Genomic DNA, 19228 nt, shown 5'->3' with positions numbered 1-19228 from the left:
GCCTGAATGAAGTACCATCAGTGGCGACGAAAATCCGAAAAACATTTGCTATAAAACATTGAATCTTATGTAACTACTTAACCATGGTATTTCAACTGCTTGTTTTACTATTCATGGTTCACACTGACTGCGTTCAACTGTCTTAATTTCAAAAACTAATTCTATAGGCTTCAGTCTGTTTTGCGGACATCCTCCATATTTTCCTTCCTTCTGCTGAACTTTTCATTCTAGGCATGTACTTAATATCTATCTTAATCTGTTTTGCAAGTTCCCTTTTTTGTCTGCCTGTAGTTATTCCCCTCTGTTGCACTTTCATCATCGCATTAACAGCATCGTTTCTCTACTTTAGCAGGTATTATCCTTTACTGTATATTCTCTGTATAATTATTTTACATGTCCCTCACCCGCGTATTCCCTTCATTACTTCTTCATTTCCTTTTTTGATTTGTCCGCTTAATTTTTATCACTACTCGATAGCGTATTATTTCATGTTCTTCAGTTTACCTCTTTACTAGATTTTCCCTGCTCCACATTTTATTCCCATACATACACGCTTACAAAAGTATGTAAATGTTATTTTTGCGCACTCCTCTTGCTTGTTTTCAGAAATTACGACTGATGATTGTCATTTGTTAGCCAGAAACTAGTAGTGATTTAAAAATAAAAGCCTTATAACTAAAGTTGTGATGTCCGTGTCTATTCCCACATAGTTTTGTGCTCCTCCAGGCGTAAACATCACGTACATGTTTGTCAACTGGATATATGAACGTCCGGTACAACTAGGGGTTCTTATTAAGTACAGTTTCTTCAAATGCATATACGTATTTGTGGTACCTTCCTCGTATCGGCCATCCTGTGTCACGTGGCTTACTAAATTCTGTTATTTCTTATTTAATATAAATCATATCGCTATTCACATTGTCATGTCCGCCTAAAACACTTTCACCTGTTTAGATATGATTGGTTTACGGGTTTGACTATCACTGGGTATGCTCTGTCAAGAATTTGCTGTAAGATATTGTGCATTCATTGCGCTATGTGTCTGACACCTCCTCCCAGTGTTGCCTCTTCTTTCACAGGTAGTGTCGAAGCAGGATACGGTGGTCGACGCGAAGTGACCAGCTTTCGTCCAGAGTGCACGGCCAGTTCATTCGTTTGTTCGGAAGGGGAGTCGAACAAGTGTTTGCCCCATTTCGGCAGGTCGGCGATCGCAGAATCGAGGCGTACCCCTTGCAAACTTTCTCAAACGATTTTACACAAACTATTCGGTAAAACAATTCCATCTTTCCTTTTTTATAGCTTTATATGTGACCTTTATGATGATTTGCCAATCGCTTCGTTAATGGTCATTGTTATTGTGATATTTGCAAGGAAGTAAACAATGAGCGAAATTCGAAAATGTTTGCAAAGAAAAATAATATCGCCATGACTTAGCGTTTAGTGCCTATAACGTAATATGTTACTGCGTATGAAATTTACTTGACATATTGAATTTATCTTTGGATTTGGGTGGATGTCCCTATCTATCACCAATCTCGAGAAAGTAGATCTGAAGTAGAACACTCATTTGCGATCGCGAGCGGCAGCGACAAAGCTAGAGTGAAATATCCATCTAGCCGGCCGCTGTGACCGAGTGGTTCTAGGCGCTTCAGCCCGGATCCACGTGATTACTATGGTCGCAGGTTCGAATACTGCGTCTGACATGTATGTGTGTGATGTCCTTAGGTTAGTTAGGTTCAAGTAGTTCTAAGTTCTAGAGGACTGATGACCTCAGATGTTAAGTCCCATAGTGCTTAGAGCCATATGAACCATTTTTTGAAATATCCACAACTTTCCTCGTATTTCATAAACAGTGTAAGATGAGATTTAGGCAAATGATAGTGTGCCAAGAAGAGAGTATTCTGTCAAATGGTTAGTCTGCAAGACTTCAATCACTACCATGTTATTCCATTAACTACAGAGTTTTTCTATGTAATAATGTAATTTTTAAGGGCCGTCGATAGCTGATGAAACAAGAAATGCCTTAGGAGTTGGAACTACACAGGTGAAAACATTGTAAATTTACTTCTGTACAGATTATGTTGATTTTTATAAGCTATTGACTTTGCTTTTCCTCAGTTACTTACTTAACAAACTTAATAAAGCACAGTTTCGGAATTCTGTTGCAACTGCATTTGCACGACATGTTGGTGAGATGACAATGCGCTAACTTTGCTGTGTTGTAGCAAAAGAAGCAAATTTCAATGTGGCAATAAGAGATAAGAGAAATGTGTAGGTTTTACTCAAAATTCGCCACTCATGTCTCTTTTCTGAAAGTTGCAATTTGTTAACAAGCCTGGCGAATATAAATCTCTGCTTTTTGTGCATTTTCAGGTAAAATCTCTTTAGCTCGTTTTGAATGATCACGATGCAATTGTGGGCACGGATGCGCTCTACTTAATATTTACAAAAATTATGAGTGTAGACTTCAGTTATGAACGGTACTTCCCCACCAGCGCCCGGTAATTCCCCTACAGCACCTGCCCATAACCCTCACCACTATTGCTCTCCCCACGCCTGCCCTGCCGACTGTGGGTCTAATGGGCACCTTATTCTTCATGGACTCTACTCAGCGTCGATATACTCGTACATTTACTGTTGTATTGCCCTGATAGCACCACTCTCTCTCTCTCTCTCTCTCTCTCTCTCTCTCTCTCTCTCACACACACAACAACTTTCTCCTGTTTGATGTAATTGTCTGCAGGAAGGAAACGTTGATACAGAAGTTCAGTTGTGTTAGAGAACTGGCACGTCAATACTGGATGCTTTGTTTGTTTGCTCTGTGATGCAGACAAAAAGTTGAAAGGTTAAATGTAACTACTGCATCTGCCATATTGGAGACGTTCACACCGGAAACGTGGTTTAAAGACGCCTTATCTCCCAATTTTAGCGCATGGTCAAAACTTGTAGCAGAAATTCACAGCGCCAACATTAAGACACATTAGATAACTGAGATAGCGATTTGAAAAGATTTAGAACGTCGTAGTAAAAATACTTCATCGTTTAATAAATCCTTCAATATCTCCATGAGACATCTGAAAGTATTAGAAATATGACAAAATTATGTGTCCCTCTGCGATCATTTCCATAAAATCCGTTCACTAAAGGTTTTAGGGCTTATTCGACTTACCCATTGTACCTAACATATACACTGAAAACTGTTGGCTTCTCGTCGTATGAAATATATTCTCCGGAAATATGTCGCGATTTTTCGGCCAGTAACTTGATATAAATCTTTCATAATCGGTTAGTCTGCCGTGTTGTGGTTTGAGAGACCTATTTAGAATGTTTCTCTTTGACCGTGTACTTAATCCTTGCACTACAGAGTATCGTTTAGTGTTGCAAACGGACTTCGGAGGAGTAAATAAATATTCCGCAAGTTTTGACTGCGTGAATGCATGTTTTATTTGATCATGGACAGTAAACGGAAAATAGGGGTATGCAAGTTGATGCCATGTTCTCTGATTTCAAAAATCCTTTTGTTAAAACACCGAAAATATTCACGGGCATAGGGATTGATGGAACGGAGATGTGACAGGACTGAACTTCGTAAATACACTAATCCATACCTTCATCTTAAGAGAGGAGAGGCGTTGTTTTGAGGAAAATTACTCTCAATTAACGTTAACTGAACAGTTATTTTTCATAATATTTGTAAACGACAGACAACGTTACAGCCCTGTCAGTCGTGCTGGAGACGCCGCAGAGAGGTTTGGTCATTCGACAATAGCGTCTTCATGCAGGAAGAATGTCGTTACACAATGCTACAGCAGACTCACAACAAGAGGCTGGGTCACTAGATATACGCGAAAATCTTATAGATAGCCGCTACCGGAGGTTTTCTTTCCATTTTGGACTCTGTGGTATCTACGATTGACTCTGGCTGGGAGAAGTTCCAGTTCCCCACATAATTTATGGTACAGGACGCCTTCCATTAAATGAATCAGATTTTCAAGGGGAAGAGGTATAAACGGGAGATACGTAAACGTGGACTAGGAAAGACTGAGTCAGAAGCTACAAACGAAATTGGTAAAATATCCGTCAAACCGTTTGTTTTTCGAGTTATTAAAATCTAAGTAGACAGATTTTCATAACATTTGCATTTATCTTAAGCAACTATTACCGCACATTTTTATTTTGTTATATTTATCATACTATAATTTTTCGATATGCAGTACCCTTTTCAAGCTCACCTCTGGTGTGCAGTCGACATATTAGTTAACCACTTGACTACTGCGTTACAGAGAGTGACGTGATGATAGTACCTGGTACATAAACAGTTACTTATTTGACAAAATAAAACTATGACTATAGACTAAAAATATCAATGTATCAAGTTTTGGCATCAAACACATCTGATCCCGTCGGTAGAGATCGTCATTAATCTTCTGAATTGTACGATGCGAGCCCCCTCGAATCCCTCTGCCTAGTCATCCCCTTCTTCTCACAGCAGCATTTACATCCAATGTCCTTAGTCGTTTCTTGGGTGAATACACCAATATCTGTCTTTCTCTACAGCTTTTAACCACTAAGCTCCTTCAAGAATAGTAGATATTATTACATAAGGTCTTACACATCCTTACCATCAGGTCTCTTTTACTTGTCCGTATTTTCCACATATTCATTTCCTCACCTAATGTGCGTAGGTTCTACTCATCTTTCATTTCATCACCTACTTTTTAGTGCCCTTCTATAGCCCCATATCTCAGATGCTTCGATTCTCCTCTTTTCTGGCTTTCCCACAGTCTAGCTTCAATACTGTGTATTAAACCAGGGACCTAGAAACGACGGGGAGACTTCATCCCGCCGTAGCCCTCCGTTGTTCACAACAGGCCACACCAGTCCACCCACCCCACCGACAGCCCACACCGAACCCGGGGTTAGTGTGCGGGTGGACACCCCGCCCCCCCCCCCCCCCCCTGGAACTCCTCATACCAGACGAGTGAAACCCCAAATGTTTGCGTGGTTGAGTAATCATGGTGTAAGCGTACGTGGAGACAGTAGAGACAGTATTTGAACAGCAGTCGCCAACTCAGTGTATCTGAGGCGGAATAAGGGGAACCAGCCCCCATTCACCGAGGTAGATGGAAAACCGCCTTAAAAACTATCCACCGGCTGGCCGGCACACCGGACCTCGACACTAATCCGCCGGGCAGATTTGTGCCGGGGACCGGCACACCTTCCCACTGAGAAAGCAGTGCGTTAGACCGCACTGCTAGCCGGGCGGGCTTTATTTCCATATACTGCCATGCTACGCACATACATGAAATATTTTCCTCAAATTAAGGACGATATTTGATACAAGTAGACTTCTTTTCTTCAGGAATGCCCTCTCTGCCCGTGCTACACAGCTTACTGTATTCTGTTTGCTCCCACGGTGGTAGAATTCCTTCTCTTCATCTACTTCATGTTCACCAGGTTTGATGTAAGACAGCACTAATCCCATTTCTGGTACTCTTCATTACTTACGCCTTATTTCGGTTTAGTCTCCATCCATTGTATGTGCTCATTAGACAGCTGAATCTGTTCAAGAGATGCTCCTGCAGTTCTTCCTCACTTTCACTGAAGACAGCAATACGATCAACGAATTCTATAATTCATATCATCTTACTTTGAATTTTATCCCACTCCTAAGAATTTTCTTTTTATTTCCATCATTTCTCCTTTGATGTAAGCCCATAGGTTGTACAGCATCGTTGCCATATACCCTATTTCATTCAGCCGAATGTGGTGAACTCGTATTGGGAAGGAAAATGATTGAAATCCACTTCTGACCATCCAGATTTAGGTTTTCCATGATTTCTATAAATGACTTGAGCTACGTTCTGGGATGGTTGCTTTAAAAGCCATGCTTGCGTTCCATCCTTCTTTCCTTTGTCATCCGAGTGCTTCTTCCTTGGTTTTCCTTTTTTGTTATTCCTCGTCCTTCTTCATCATAAAGTAGATTAACCGTCTTTCTCTATAACTCTCACCTGCTTTCCTGAACATTTAGAACATCTTGCACCATATTCCATCAGCTTTCGGATGTCCATCCGGAACAGAATAATTTCTTCTTCAGTCATCTTCCATGTGAATGGGTGACAGAACTGAAACCACTTGACTTTGGAGGAAACACGCGTGCATCAGAGATAAGACTGTCAGCAACAAGAGTGTCATTCGTACATCAGACTTTATGCGTCTAAGAGTAATACAGAGCAAGCGCTGATTCACCCACCCGGCTAGCCACGCGGTCTAACGCGCTGCTTCCTGAGTTGGAAGGCGTGCCAGTCCCCAGCACGACAGCGCCTGGGGGGATTAGTGTCGAGGTCCGGTGTGCCGGCCAGCCTGTGGATGGTTTTTAAGGCTGTTTTTCATCTACCTCGGTAAATGTGGGCTGTTCCTCTTATTCCACGTCAGTTACATTGTGTCAGCGATTGCTGTGCAAACACCGTTTCCACACATGCGCACACCATAGTTATTCTACCACGCAAACATTTGGGGTTACACTGGTGTGGTATGAGACATTCCCAGGGGAGCCCCATTGGGGGCTGAACCGCACAATAAGCCTGGGTTTGGTGTGGGGCGGCAGTGAGGTGGGTGGACTGCTGTGGCCTATTGTGGGGTTGTGAAACACTGAGGGCTACGGCCGCACGAAGCCTCACTGTCGTTTCTAGGTCCCCAGTTTAATATCCACGGTTTAATACATACATACATACATACATACATACAAGACGAGAGTCTGCAAATTCACAGTGCTTACGAATTATGTGGTTGGTTATTGAAATAGATTACATGTGTTGGAACGCCAGGTGGTGAAGAATCGAAACATAGGTCCCCTAAAAGCACCCGTTTTAAGAGTGGTTTCCGTGATTTGACAAGTTAGAAATCTTTGTCCCCACTAATCAGGGCAACTGCTACTTATTCTACCACGGCTTCGTCGACCACTAAATCTGAACAGGGTGAAGCTGTTGGCAGTATCTGAGCAGTGCAGGAAACAGTGAAAATAACAATTTTCAACCACTGCAGATTCGTCGAGCTCTTAAAGGCGAATGACACTATTGTTCGATGCAGCGTTCTTGTAGGGGCCGTATTGTATATCCGATGTAACTTTAACCACACTGACAAACAATTTCATATACACCCGCCTTTCGTAAACGCTGATTATCTTTCACAGATCTCAGAATACCTGCCATCTTGGCCGGTGCGAACATCACATCCATCTTATACTTCTTCATTAACCTGATACGTTTTCAAGAATCAGTTCCCGCATCCGGTAGAATGGTGACTGACTGTACATCTGTTTCATCCTGCTCTTCGTTCTGTTGGTGTGGTATTTTATCCTGCACTGTTTTCTTAATTTGAGGATTTTAAACCCATTTTTCTTCAGTATCTCATCCTAGTCTACCAGATCACCCTTAAGGCTGTCAGCAGCTGACGCTACATAAGTTTTACATACATCTGTTTTAATTACATAGGTTGCGAAGGATTTTGGCAGCTAGACACCTGCAAGTATAGACTGGTATAGACTTACGTAAAACGCAGTGCCCTGAGAACCGATCCTTTTGACGTAGAAATCATACATCGAGAAACGTTAGTCAGCCCTTTGTTTCCCGTTCCATGGTAAATGTGTTATTTTCATTAATGAACTTAAGACACTCAAGAAAAATGGTTCAAGTGGCTCTGAGCACTATGGGACTGAACATCTGATGTCATCAGTACCCTAGAACTTAGAACCACTTAGAAAATCATGTATGTGTCTTTACTAGTGAATTAGCTATGACTGTGTCGTCGATATGTCTTCAGAACATTTCAGTGTTTATGACTTCAGATTAGAACGCTTTTTGTCCTTAACCTAATGTAATAAGTAAGCTACCATCAATGCGAGACTGTTACCCATGATGACACCATCAATCTTTTCAAAGTATTGGTTATGAAATAAAAAATAAGCGAAGATAGCCCACGCCTGAATTATGCGGTTATGTGTTCCACAAACTTGCTGCTAATCAGTGATAAAGAATCAACAATAGGTACTGTAGTAAACAAGGAGACGACATCAAACCTCACCAGTAAATCAGAGGAGTTAAATTTCAAAGTTTTCAACCTACTGAGAGAATCTTCTGTATTGCTGATATTATCTACACAGTTACCTGCAGAAGTCACAACAACGAAGCTAAGCATTTGGGCAACGCATGAGCAAGTACATCTATATAATTCACTGTTGATCTAAATATTAACGGTTGAATTATCTGCTCCAAACATGCTTCATAACGTTTACTTTTTTTTGTGAACCACTTACTTTTGTTTCTGTCTAATTCTGTTGATTTTAGGAAGGCCGTAATATTTGCGAGGTAAAGAGTCACCTTTTGTTAGGCTGTTGTTAACGTCCTTGGGTAGGGAAATGAAGTTAACAGTCTTATGGAAGTGCCTCGATTTTTCCAGTGTCTTGGTTTCATAGTCAAGCAGAACGTCAGAACAGCCTAATAAACTGAGACAGCAACTAGAAGTTGTACTAACCCTCAACTCAGGAGATGACTTTTCTGTAACGTATACTACGAGATGGGGTCCCGGGGACCACATCGTTTTGACCACGTTTTAAGGCATAGATCATTGAAAAATTTCAATTTTTTTATAGAACATTCATTTTTACAATTATTTTAGTATTCTTTAAATACCTTCTATTTTGTTTTATTGCACTGAATAAAACCTGCAGTATTTTACCTTATGTCACATATAATAACATACTTAAGTGCGGTTATTTAAATAGTATACATAAATGAGGTGTTATAAAACAGAATTACAATTCTGAAAAGTTATAGCGACTCTGTAGCAAGTCGATATCCACACAAAACTAAATGCCAGGGATTGAAATTCCACACAAAAATTGCACTCGATACTTACAAAAAGGAAATTTCCGAAATTGAAACTGAATGCTGCGATATGTATTTCTCTTTACCACAACTCAGAACATACTTGATTTTAACTAACGCTAATTATTGTGTTAGAGAAAAGGAAAAGTCCTTATCATCCTTTTACTGCATCACCCCTGTCTTGAAGTTAGGCCTTTCGATGATCCTCTGGCTCCCTAGCAGAATTATGATCACTGAAAACTGCAAAATTATGGTTTTTTGCACTTATTTATTGATGTATGTCACTAATATCTTCCTCCGTCCACAGAATAATAACTTCATCAGACTTAGAATATCTATAATTGGCCCGTTCCTTTGAGGCACTTTGTGCTAAACTGAAGAAATCAGGTATGTACTTCATGAGACGCAGTCTAAGAGACATAAATACGAGTGGACAACACATATCAAGATCAAAGAAGGCTGTAGTGCAGCCGAAATTAAAACATTGTGGTGCTGGCGAGTAATTAGAGTAGGGAGGTATAAAAGTACACTACTGGCCATTAAAATTGCTACCCCAAGAAGAAATGCAAATGAGAAACGGGTATTTATTGGACAAATATATTATACTAGAACTGACATATGATTACATTTTCACGCTGTTTGGGTGTATAGATGCTGAGAAATCAGTACTCAGAATAAACACCTCTGGCCGTAATAACGGCCATGATACGCCTGGCAATTGAGTCAATAAGACCTTGGATGGCGTGTACAGGTACAGATCACCATACAGCTTCAGCACGATACCACAGTTCATGAAGAGTAGTGACTGGCGTATTGTGACGAACCAGTTGTTCGGCCACCATTGACCAGACGTTTACAATTGGTGAGAGATCTGGAGAATGTGCTGGCCAGGGCAGCAGTCGAACATTTTCTGCATTTAGAAAGGCCCGTGCACTATCTTGCTGAAATGTAGGGTTTCGCAGGAATCGAATGAAGAGTAGAGCCACGGGTCGTAACACATCTGAAATGTTACGTCCACTGTCCAAAGTGCCGTCAATGCGAACAAGAGGTGACTGAGACGTGTAACAAATGGCACCCCATACCATCATGCCGGGTGATACGCCAGTATGGCGATGATGAATACGCGCTTCCAATGTACGCCCATCGCGATGTCGCCAAACACGGATGCGACCATCATGATGCTGTAAACAGAACCTGGATTCATCCGAAAAAATGACGTTTTGCCATTCGTGCACACAGGTTCGTCGCTGAGTACACCATCCCAGGCGCTCCTGTCTGTGATTCAGCGTCAAGGGTAACCGCAGCCATGGACTCCGCGAGCTGATAGTCCATGCTGCTGCAACCGTCATCGAACTGTTCGTACAGATGGTTGTTGTTTTGCAAACGTCCCCATCTGTTGACTCAGGGATCGAGACGTGACTGCACGATCCGTTACAGCCATACAGATAAGATGCCTGTCATCTCGACTGCTAGTGATACGAAGCCGTTGGCATCCAGTACGCCGTTCCGTATGACCCTCCTGAACCCACCTATTCCATGTTCTGCTTATAGGCATTGTATCTCGACCAACACGACCAGCAATGTCGCGATACGATAATCCGCAATCGCGATAGGCTACAATCCGACCTTTACCAACGTCGGAAACGTGATGGTACCCATTTCTCCTCCTTACACGAGGCATCACAACAACATTTCACCAGGCAACGCCGGTCAACTGCTGTTTGTGTATGAGAAATCGGTTGGAAACTTTCCTGATGTCAGCACGTTGTAGGAGTCGCCACCGGCGCCAACCTTGTGTGAATGCTCTGAAAAGCTAATCATTTGCGTATCACTGCATCTTCTTCCTGTAGGTTAAATTTTGCGTCTGTAGCACGTCATCTTCGTGGTGTAGCAATTTTAATGGCCAGTAGCGTATTTCGACAGAATTTACCTTGGAGAGCGAGTGCAAAAATTCTTGCACATTCTGGGAGACCACAACTCGTGAGTGAAAGTCCATTGTAGCCAGTGTCATGCACTGTTACTGAACACGTATTTTCCATTCCGCTGTTACAGGGGAGCGTCCCGAGGCGATGCAGACGGGCGCGTCGGCGCCGCGGTGCCTGTCCATCGTCGCGACGGCTGCGTCGCTGCTGGCGGCTGCGGCGGCTGTGCTGACCAGCAGGTGATGCGGCGCGGTGGCCTGAGGCGGTGGTGCGCTGCTACTGGTGCTGTTGGCGGTGGTGCCGTGGTGCAGTGGTGGGAGACTGGGGAACTCGGACAGTGCGCGCGTCTGTGGCGTGCTTACAGCACTGCTACTGCCGGCGGGCCTACCTGGGATCGCACTCGACCGCGATAGCACCTCGCGTCACAGAGGCAGTGCTACCAGCGAGTCTGGCAACAGGAATGTGACACCAGGAGCACTTTTGCGTTAACATCTCACGTGGAGGAGGTAGCTCGTGCCTCTTCTTTATCCAGCCTAAGTTATCTTTAGTTTCCATCTGCTCCTCACATGCGAACAAATAGCACCTGCGTTTATGGTGCATTTCCGAAACAAGAACCTAATGAAAACAACTGTGTAGCGATGATTCTAACGCACTGCCTGCACAGAATTTATTCTATTCTTTTCCTTTACAATGCACAACAAAATACACGGACAGCTACTTCCAAGGCTGAACACTCGTACTTCTTGACAGTAGGTGCAATGATTTCGTGGAACTGAGTGCAATGAAAGAGATAGACGAGCGTAATTCGATAGTGACACGTTCTCGTTGCATTATTTCTTCATTTTACTTTAAACATTCCCGGAGCACTAAATATCAAACTGTGGACTTAGTACCAACGCGGCAATCAAATACGTACAAAACAAATTATGAAATTTATAAATTGCATAATACCAGCAAAGTGGTTCACATTACGTTTCATAAGACAAAAAAATCAAACGAAAATGTATTTTAGTTCCAGATCAATTAAGTTCCAAATAACAATTCTGCTTACAGTAAATAATTCTTGGCAACAAGCAAAATTAAGAATAGATACAGGTGTAAGTAAACGTAATTTTTATAAACGGAAATGTGGACCAAAGGGGCTACATTTGGTAGAAAAATTTTAATTGGTAAACAGGGACAATGAAAATACTTTTTTGAAATTTAGAGACGGTGGTCCATGATGTGTTTGGAGTAGAAATATCGGTTATCAGGAGAGATTTATCTGTTTGTCAACGGAATCCTAGTTGTGTCGCGTCCTGAAACGGACTTTCAGTACCTTGAACGGGAGATAAAACACGACGGAAAGTTTGCAACGAGCGCTGTTGCTGTGTTATTTACTTAAATGCGTAACTAATATTGTTAGGCTTTTTCGTTTTAAAAGCATGCTCTCTATCAATTTTCGGATGCTGCAGCACTTTCAGAAACCGAATGACGTGGTGGGGTGGTGAAGAAAATGGATTCATACTCACTAGGAGTCACTCAACGTTCATATTGGAGGGACACGTTTCGAATCCGCAGCCGTTCCCAATACTTATCCCTTTATCAGAATAAGAAAGTAATTGACACTACAGGGCATGGAAAGTGGTTATGCGAATTCGTACTTTTTCTTTACTTTTTTAATGTACTATTAATTTGTTTCTCAATGCTAGCTAAGACCTACAAAGAACCGTCTTACACCGAACCAATTTTTAATTTCCGTTTTTATGATACAAAAAGATTATTTTCTGCGGACACTAACTCAAAAGTTTACGTTAACAATAATGGAGCCAAAGCTTATTATATCAGAACTAACAGAGATGGCAATATCTTGTGAGAGACACATAGTAGGTGAGAGAAAGGGAAACGAGTTCGTACGTAGGAGAGAAAGACGAGAGGGGTAATAAAATGGTATATCTACCTGAAAGAGGTTAGAGAAGGCAGCTTCATTTGGGAGCAAGTTAGTATTCGCTTCCCTGTATGATGGACGTGAGGTTCAAGATAGAAATATTACGATAACGAGAGGAAGTGCTTCAGTTTTACATATATGCTACAGGGTACCTCATGTTGTTTATAGCGCGAGATATTCCGGTCAAGAAGCGACAAGCAAGAATGCAGAAGGAATTCGAGAATTTGTTTAGTGGATGGATAATGGAGCACGTATATACTGGTAATAGCACACGTAAGCACTGAGGACCCGACGAAGCAGACACAGCGTACATTAGACAATTCACTTGTCTGTTCGTTATTGACGAGTGTTATCCGATTCAGTTTTCAGGATCGTAGCATCCATTTTACTTGTCTGATCTCGTTCGTTATTAGCTTCCGACAGGCTGCTGAGTAAAATGAATTAGTTTGTATATGTAGAAGGACGATATGACTGCCGTGAACAAAACACAAGGCCTCACCAATTACTTTCCGTTTGTTATGGCACCTGCGGCCTAAATCTCGTATCTAAAATTCGTCTTGTTACTTTAATCTACTCATGGGGCTTACCTTATTTGCTCTGTAGGAAAGGATATGACTTATTTCCTTTCCAGTCCTTGTCTAAATCGAGCTTGTATATCGTCTCTATTGACTCCTCCGTCAACGAGACGTTAATTATTGACCATTCTTATTTCACTTTCATCACAAAAGGCCCATCGTAGGAAGCGTCAACGGGAAACGGCTGTAAAACCGTTTAAAGTTGCATCTTGAAACTCCGAAAAGACCTTGAGTATCTTAAAATAAGTATTTAATTCTTGTCAAGGCGGGTTGTTTTATCATCCATCAGGAGACAGCAAATGATAATTTATCATGTTTTCTCCAAGACAAACATGTCGAAATATGTGTTTTATACATGCTCATACTGAAATAACTTCTCGGAATAAACAGTGATGCAAATTTTCATAACGAGCAGGGGCTTAAAAATCAAGGAAATTATTTCCTGACGTGAGTTGACGATCAGATTGACCTGTGTGATTAACTGGGTGTTATTCCACTTTCTTTGTTTCCTCTTTTACCACATTTGGATCCTGAAAATAAGAACAAAAACAACCACAAAATTAGACGTATTATCTACTCAACATTTCTCAGTTTGGTAATAGTGTTTTTAAGTACAGCACTGTATTATGGGACAAGCCCAAAACTTACCGAGGAATAATGTAACGGAATCATTCTTAATTCATCTAGGCCGAATTATGCATAAAAAATACGCACAGGTCAGATTAGGAACTCACGCTTTCATGTGCACCACATAACCGAAATATCACTGAAAGGAAAGGCAAAATGTATAGATCGCTTCCATGGTCCATATAGCTCAGTGGGAAAATATTAACAAACCTAAATTTGTGGAGGGATAAATTGCCCTTTCTACGACATATACGCAAAAGCTGTCGTGAAGAAACGGTAAAATACTGTCTTCCGTAATACTCTTTCTGTTACCTCCATGTTATTCTGAAATTACCGCTGGATGAAAATTAGAAATAAACTGCACTCAACATAAGTCTCCTTCGTTCCTACAACCGCTCGTACGCAACTCTCCATGCAACATCTCGCATATCATTGTACAGTAAATGGGCACGTTGGACTCTTGAGACCGTGGTGTCATTTGACTTAAGACATCATTGTTTTATTTGAACGTAGAAATGAGTAAGGCAGGTCGCTTATGATGAGAACAGCTGCGAGAAAATCTATGCTACATATACATATTTTTACCGTTCTAACAGCTCCTGATCAGAATATTAATGTTCCCAGCAGGATGATGATTGAGGCAACGAGCTAAAACCTCCCATTTTTCCCCGCGTCCTGGACTCCAGCGTTTCCTGTCAAGGCTACGCAGTACCACGCCACGGAAGTAATGGAACTTTCTTTTAAGTACTTTTTTATACGAACTACACAATATGAAATCATTCCAAAGAAGAAGCTTCATCAATAATCGGTTTTCGAACACCGGTCATTTAAGTGTCGTGTTTGTTACAAAAGCATTACATCACACTTTTCATCTTAATATAAAATCACAGAAAGAGTTATTTGTGGAACGAATGGAATAAATAATTTCAGAAAATGTAAATTAAGCGCCTTCATCAGTTGATCACTCCTGTTGAAGTATTCCTTTTGTGTGCCGAAACGTTTGTGAGACGTGCTACTGTATATTATGGAGAAATAATATATTTGTGCAAATCCAAAGAATTTCTCCCAACGCTTGTGTGGAGAAAATCGAGTGTTTCAATAACCAGAATGAAGTTCTGCTGCTGGACAGTCAATATATATTTTTGTATCAGCGGTGCGTAAACTATTCTTGACTGTAAATAAATTTGTTTTAATACGATTCATTACTGACTGTTACGCGAAATAAACCGTGGCGGTCAAAGAAAAAAATGTTAATTACTATGTAATAATGGTTACATTAGTTATTACAAAGTTTAAAACAAAGAATAAGAGTACCAAATAATGTATATAACTATTATTGAAATTAGAATTGTTTAATAAACTTCAAGAAACGAAATAACCTTTAACTGATATTATTCCAAGTTGTCTTTCGCAGAAATCTCATTAGGACTACGTAATGCAGACGAGAAATCAGTATCAGGTAAGTAACGCATTAATCTTTTCACATTCCATATCTCTAATTACCATCTGAGATGAGTGAACTGAATTCCCTTCATCACTGAAATGTCACCGTTCTGGTAACAGGAATCTCAAATTTATGTTAGAACTAATCTGGTAGCCATTTACAGGTGGAGTACTGCGAAAATTATGATTCAGCTAATTACATTTGCCACGCATAGACTTCACAGCGTAGGTCACCTGAAGAAAAGGTGTCAAAAGAGACATAACTCCATGCAGTAATTCAATATTAACAGAAAACCATCACTTGACGCTAATAAAGCTGCTGCATGCCCCCAACGCAGACTATTCCATAAACTGACGTATATTTTCAGTCATAATCATAGACGATGGAAGAAATAGGACTTTCGCTGAAAAAGTATTACGAAGTTTCCCACGAAAAGAACTATAATACATCTGTAGGACACCCAAAACTCCACTATCTGCTGCACAAAAGAAAATGGTGCTCGATACCACGTGCTGCTGAAAACCTATGAATATCATTTTTTTAATATAGCGATAACAAGCATTATATGTTTTTTATATCATATCAAATCGTTACAACAAACTGGTGTTTACATCATCAAATGTAAGCACTGTGGACTATTACAGGTATGTCCAGAGGGAAACAGTATTTCAGTCAAACTGACTCAACACGATCTACAGCAGAATCATTTTATTGGAAACTCTATGATATATTACAGAGTCATAGCTTGGATTTAAGCGAAAATTCTTTTTTATTAGTTTGCTCGTCTGCCATATTTTACCAATAAATCCAATTACACATGTACATGGTGAGGCTGCTACGCTGGTCAACCCCAAATGTATGGAGAACGAGTAAATGTATCGAGGTCCAGTTTTTCCTAAGCTATGCTGACAGTGTGACAGATTTTGAAACGTACGAAAGTAGTTTTTACAATCATATGACATAGACTTCGTTGTTTTTAAGTGGAAATAGATACATTTTCTGTGGCATTGGTGAACCCTGTCTGGACTCGATCAATTGGTCGTAAGGTACCAGCAACGTTCTGCCTACTTGATGAAGTGCAAGCAAATACTTACAGGGGTGGGACAAAACTTTGGAAACACCAAAACGTAACGCAATGGGTGCCTAATGCGGTGTAGGAAACCTGATGGCTTTCAAAGCATCTTCCTGTCGCCTGCAAATGGATAAATACAGACCCCGTGTGGTTTGACACGGAACTGTATACTTTGCCTCTGTGGAAATAGTGGCAAAATTCAGGTAACAATGGTGTGGAGGGTTAGGGATCACGTATCCGGAAAGTACGCCAATGACACTTGGATCTGGCGACTCTTGTAACCGGGGGAGATGCTATAATTCATCATTGTGATCACAAAACCAGTTTTGGATGACGCGAGGGGAATCTTCGAACACAGCTTCACCATTGGGGAACGCACACATAGTATCATGGGACTGATTTTATCTGCCAAAATGTTCGCATAATCTTTGTCAGTAATGTTACCTTGGAGAGCACCTATGAGGCTCATGTCGTATTACGATATGGCCACCCAAATCATCATCGAACGTCGACCATTTTTCACGCTTGCGACGTAAACTTGGCCTGATGTTGGAAACTGTGTGAAACAAAACTCATCCGACCAAACGATATTCTTCCATTCCCCACTGTCCAGGTTTTATTGCTTCGACACCACATTTACTGATGAGTGGATTTAGCTCGCCCTGCAATTCCTGCTTGTTCAGCTCCATTAGCACTGGTTTGGTTCTGACAGGGTTCGCGATTGCGACATTCAGTCCTGCAGAGACTTTTGCACTTGTCATACCCTTATTTTTCGTCGCAATCCTCTTCAGTGTCCGTCCTTCGCGATCATTGAACGCACACTTCTGTCCGCTTGCACTGATGCGGTATAAATCTTCGATGCGCTGCGTCTCGAAACATCAAGCACTTCGGCTCGCTTGGTTACAGTAGCATGCACCATGCCAGCAGTTACAATTTGCCCAGGACATAATACAGTCGCAATGCACTGAACATTGTTCTGATCACAACTGACACCTTTACGTATTGAGTGCATTGCACAGGAGCAGTTCGTAGTCAGATACAACAGCGCAACCTTCACGCTTGGCGAGCGTCTGTATTTACGTTGAAGCAAGCAGTTATCGCTATGTTTCCATCTTTTTTTTCAAACCGCTGTTACTCAGATTCGGTTCGTATGCTTTCCTGTGTCCTTTAAGTTCGTCATTACACGCTCTGCTGTTGTAAAGATAAAACAGCTTGCCGCTGCAACAATCCAGAGATTCCTAATGTATTAAAGAATCGGAAAAATTTATATCGGTCTTGTTTGTAGGAAATAAACCGCAAGAGTGACAGTCCAGTTTCATGCTGATAAGTCTCATGATCTTGGCAGCGCATCATAACCACTCCGGAACAAAAACTGTACCACGCGATGGGCCTGTTAAGTCAAGTGGTTGCATAATTCTTCGCAATTATGCCACACTCCAGAGTACCCATGACACCCATGGAATACCACGATACGGCTGCCCAAATCATCACTGAACACCTGTCGTTTTCAACTCTTGGGACATAAACTCGGTTAGAAGTAGGATATAGTGTGCAATAGGCGCGTCCTACCAAATAGCATTCTCCCATTGCTCCATAATCCACCTTTTATTGCTTCGGCTCCACAGTTGCTGTTAGCGGCACTTGCATCACTAATGAGCGGTTCTGGGTTCCTTCTCGCCCTGCAGCTTCCTGATTTTGCAACTACGTTCGTGTTGTTTTGGTGTTCACAGAGTTCGTGAGTGCTACTTTCAGTTCTGCAATGATTTTTGCAGCTGTCGTCCACTTACGTTTCCTAGCCATCCATTTCACTGACAATCACCTTAATCGGCGTTGTCACTTAGCGGATGTCGTTTCTACGTTTTTAATGTATGCGCTGTTTACACATTTCATACGGTGCCTCTTGAATCACTAAACACTCTGGCTAACTTCGCTACGAAGCACCCACCATACGAGCAGAAACTATTTTCCCACTTTAGAATGCAGTGAGCTCCGACATAATTCACTCCGAACTACAGAGAACACTATTCTGGCCACGACTGACAGTTGCAATGTGTTGAGGACATTCCACAGGTACCGTACGTATCCAGATAAAAAAATGCAACTAGCAGGCTTAGCTATCATCTGCTTTTACGTTCAAGCATGCGTTTCTCGCAGTGTTTTCATATTTTCGTCCATCACTGTAGCTTTCATTGCAACTGTTGCCTTGCCGTTATCTTTCGGTATCACCCTTTTTGGGCTTAAGAGGATTCAGTTCATACTGGCGAAGGAGGTCGAAACGACGCCCCGTTTTCTACAAAAAGACAGCTCGCAATTCCGTATCATTCTCAACTTACCTACGACCAAAATTTGCAAGTAGCGGCCATCAGCTGCCATTGTTCACCGAGGAAGACTACAACGAGTCACAGCTTCAATGTTTTGTGGATCACGTTAGCAGCTGTGGTTTCAAACGAAATGACAGTGGTCAACGCCTTTTCGACTGAAAAACTATAGTGCTTGACGTTGACTACCACTGGCTGAAGTGATCATTTGAAGTGACCCTTTGAACGTTAGCGCACCCACTACTGAACTACGACAAGAATGTAGCCTCAGTTTCCTTCCATTAGACAGGTGCCTCTATGTAGCGGTTTCCTCAGGCAAAGAAATTTCCAGTAGCGACAAAAACTATGTAATTCAGCTGAGAGGTACATAACTAGTTGCAGTAGAGCGGTACACGTCGCATTTCTGAATTTCAATGGTGGCCGATGTCTGAACTTTCAGGGTGATCCTATACAGACGA

At 41.5% G+C, this 19228-nt stretch overlaps 1 protein-coding gene across 1 annotated transcript in view; it reads left to right on the top strand.

Annotated features, from left to right (window-relative positions):
- LOC124798934 (zwei Ig domain protein zig-8-like) overlaps positions 1-11050 on the top strand; it is a 218909-nt gene extending 207859 nt beyond the window's left edge. The window contains exon 5 of the mRNA XM_047262468.1: positions 10938-11050. Within this exon, the coding sequence (XP_047118424.1) occupies positions 10938-11050 (113 nt within the window). The remainder of the gene's footprint in view (positions 1-10937) is intronic.
- Positions 11051-19228: the final 8178 nt, after the last annotated feature.

Source organism: Schistocerca piceifrons, chromosome 5 (assembly GCF_021461385.2).
Source record: "Schistocerca piceifrons isolate TAMUIC-IGC-003096 chromosome 5, iqSchPice1.1, whole genome shotgun sequence".
NCBI lineage: Eukaryota > Metazoa > Arthropoda > Insecta > Orthoptera > Acrididae > Schistocerca > Schistocerca piceifrons.
This window is presented reverse-complemented; position numbering and strand designations above follow the sequence as displayed.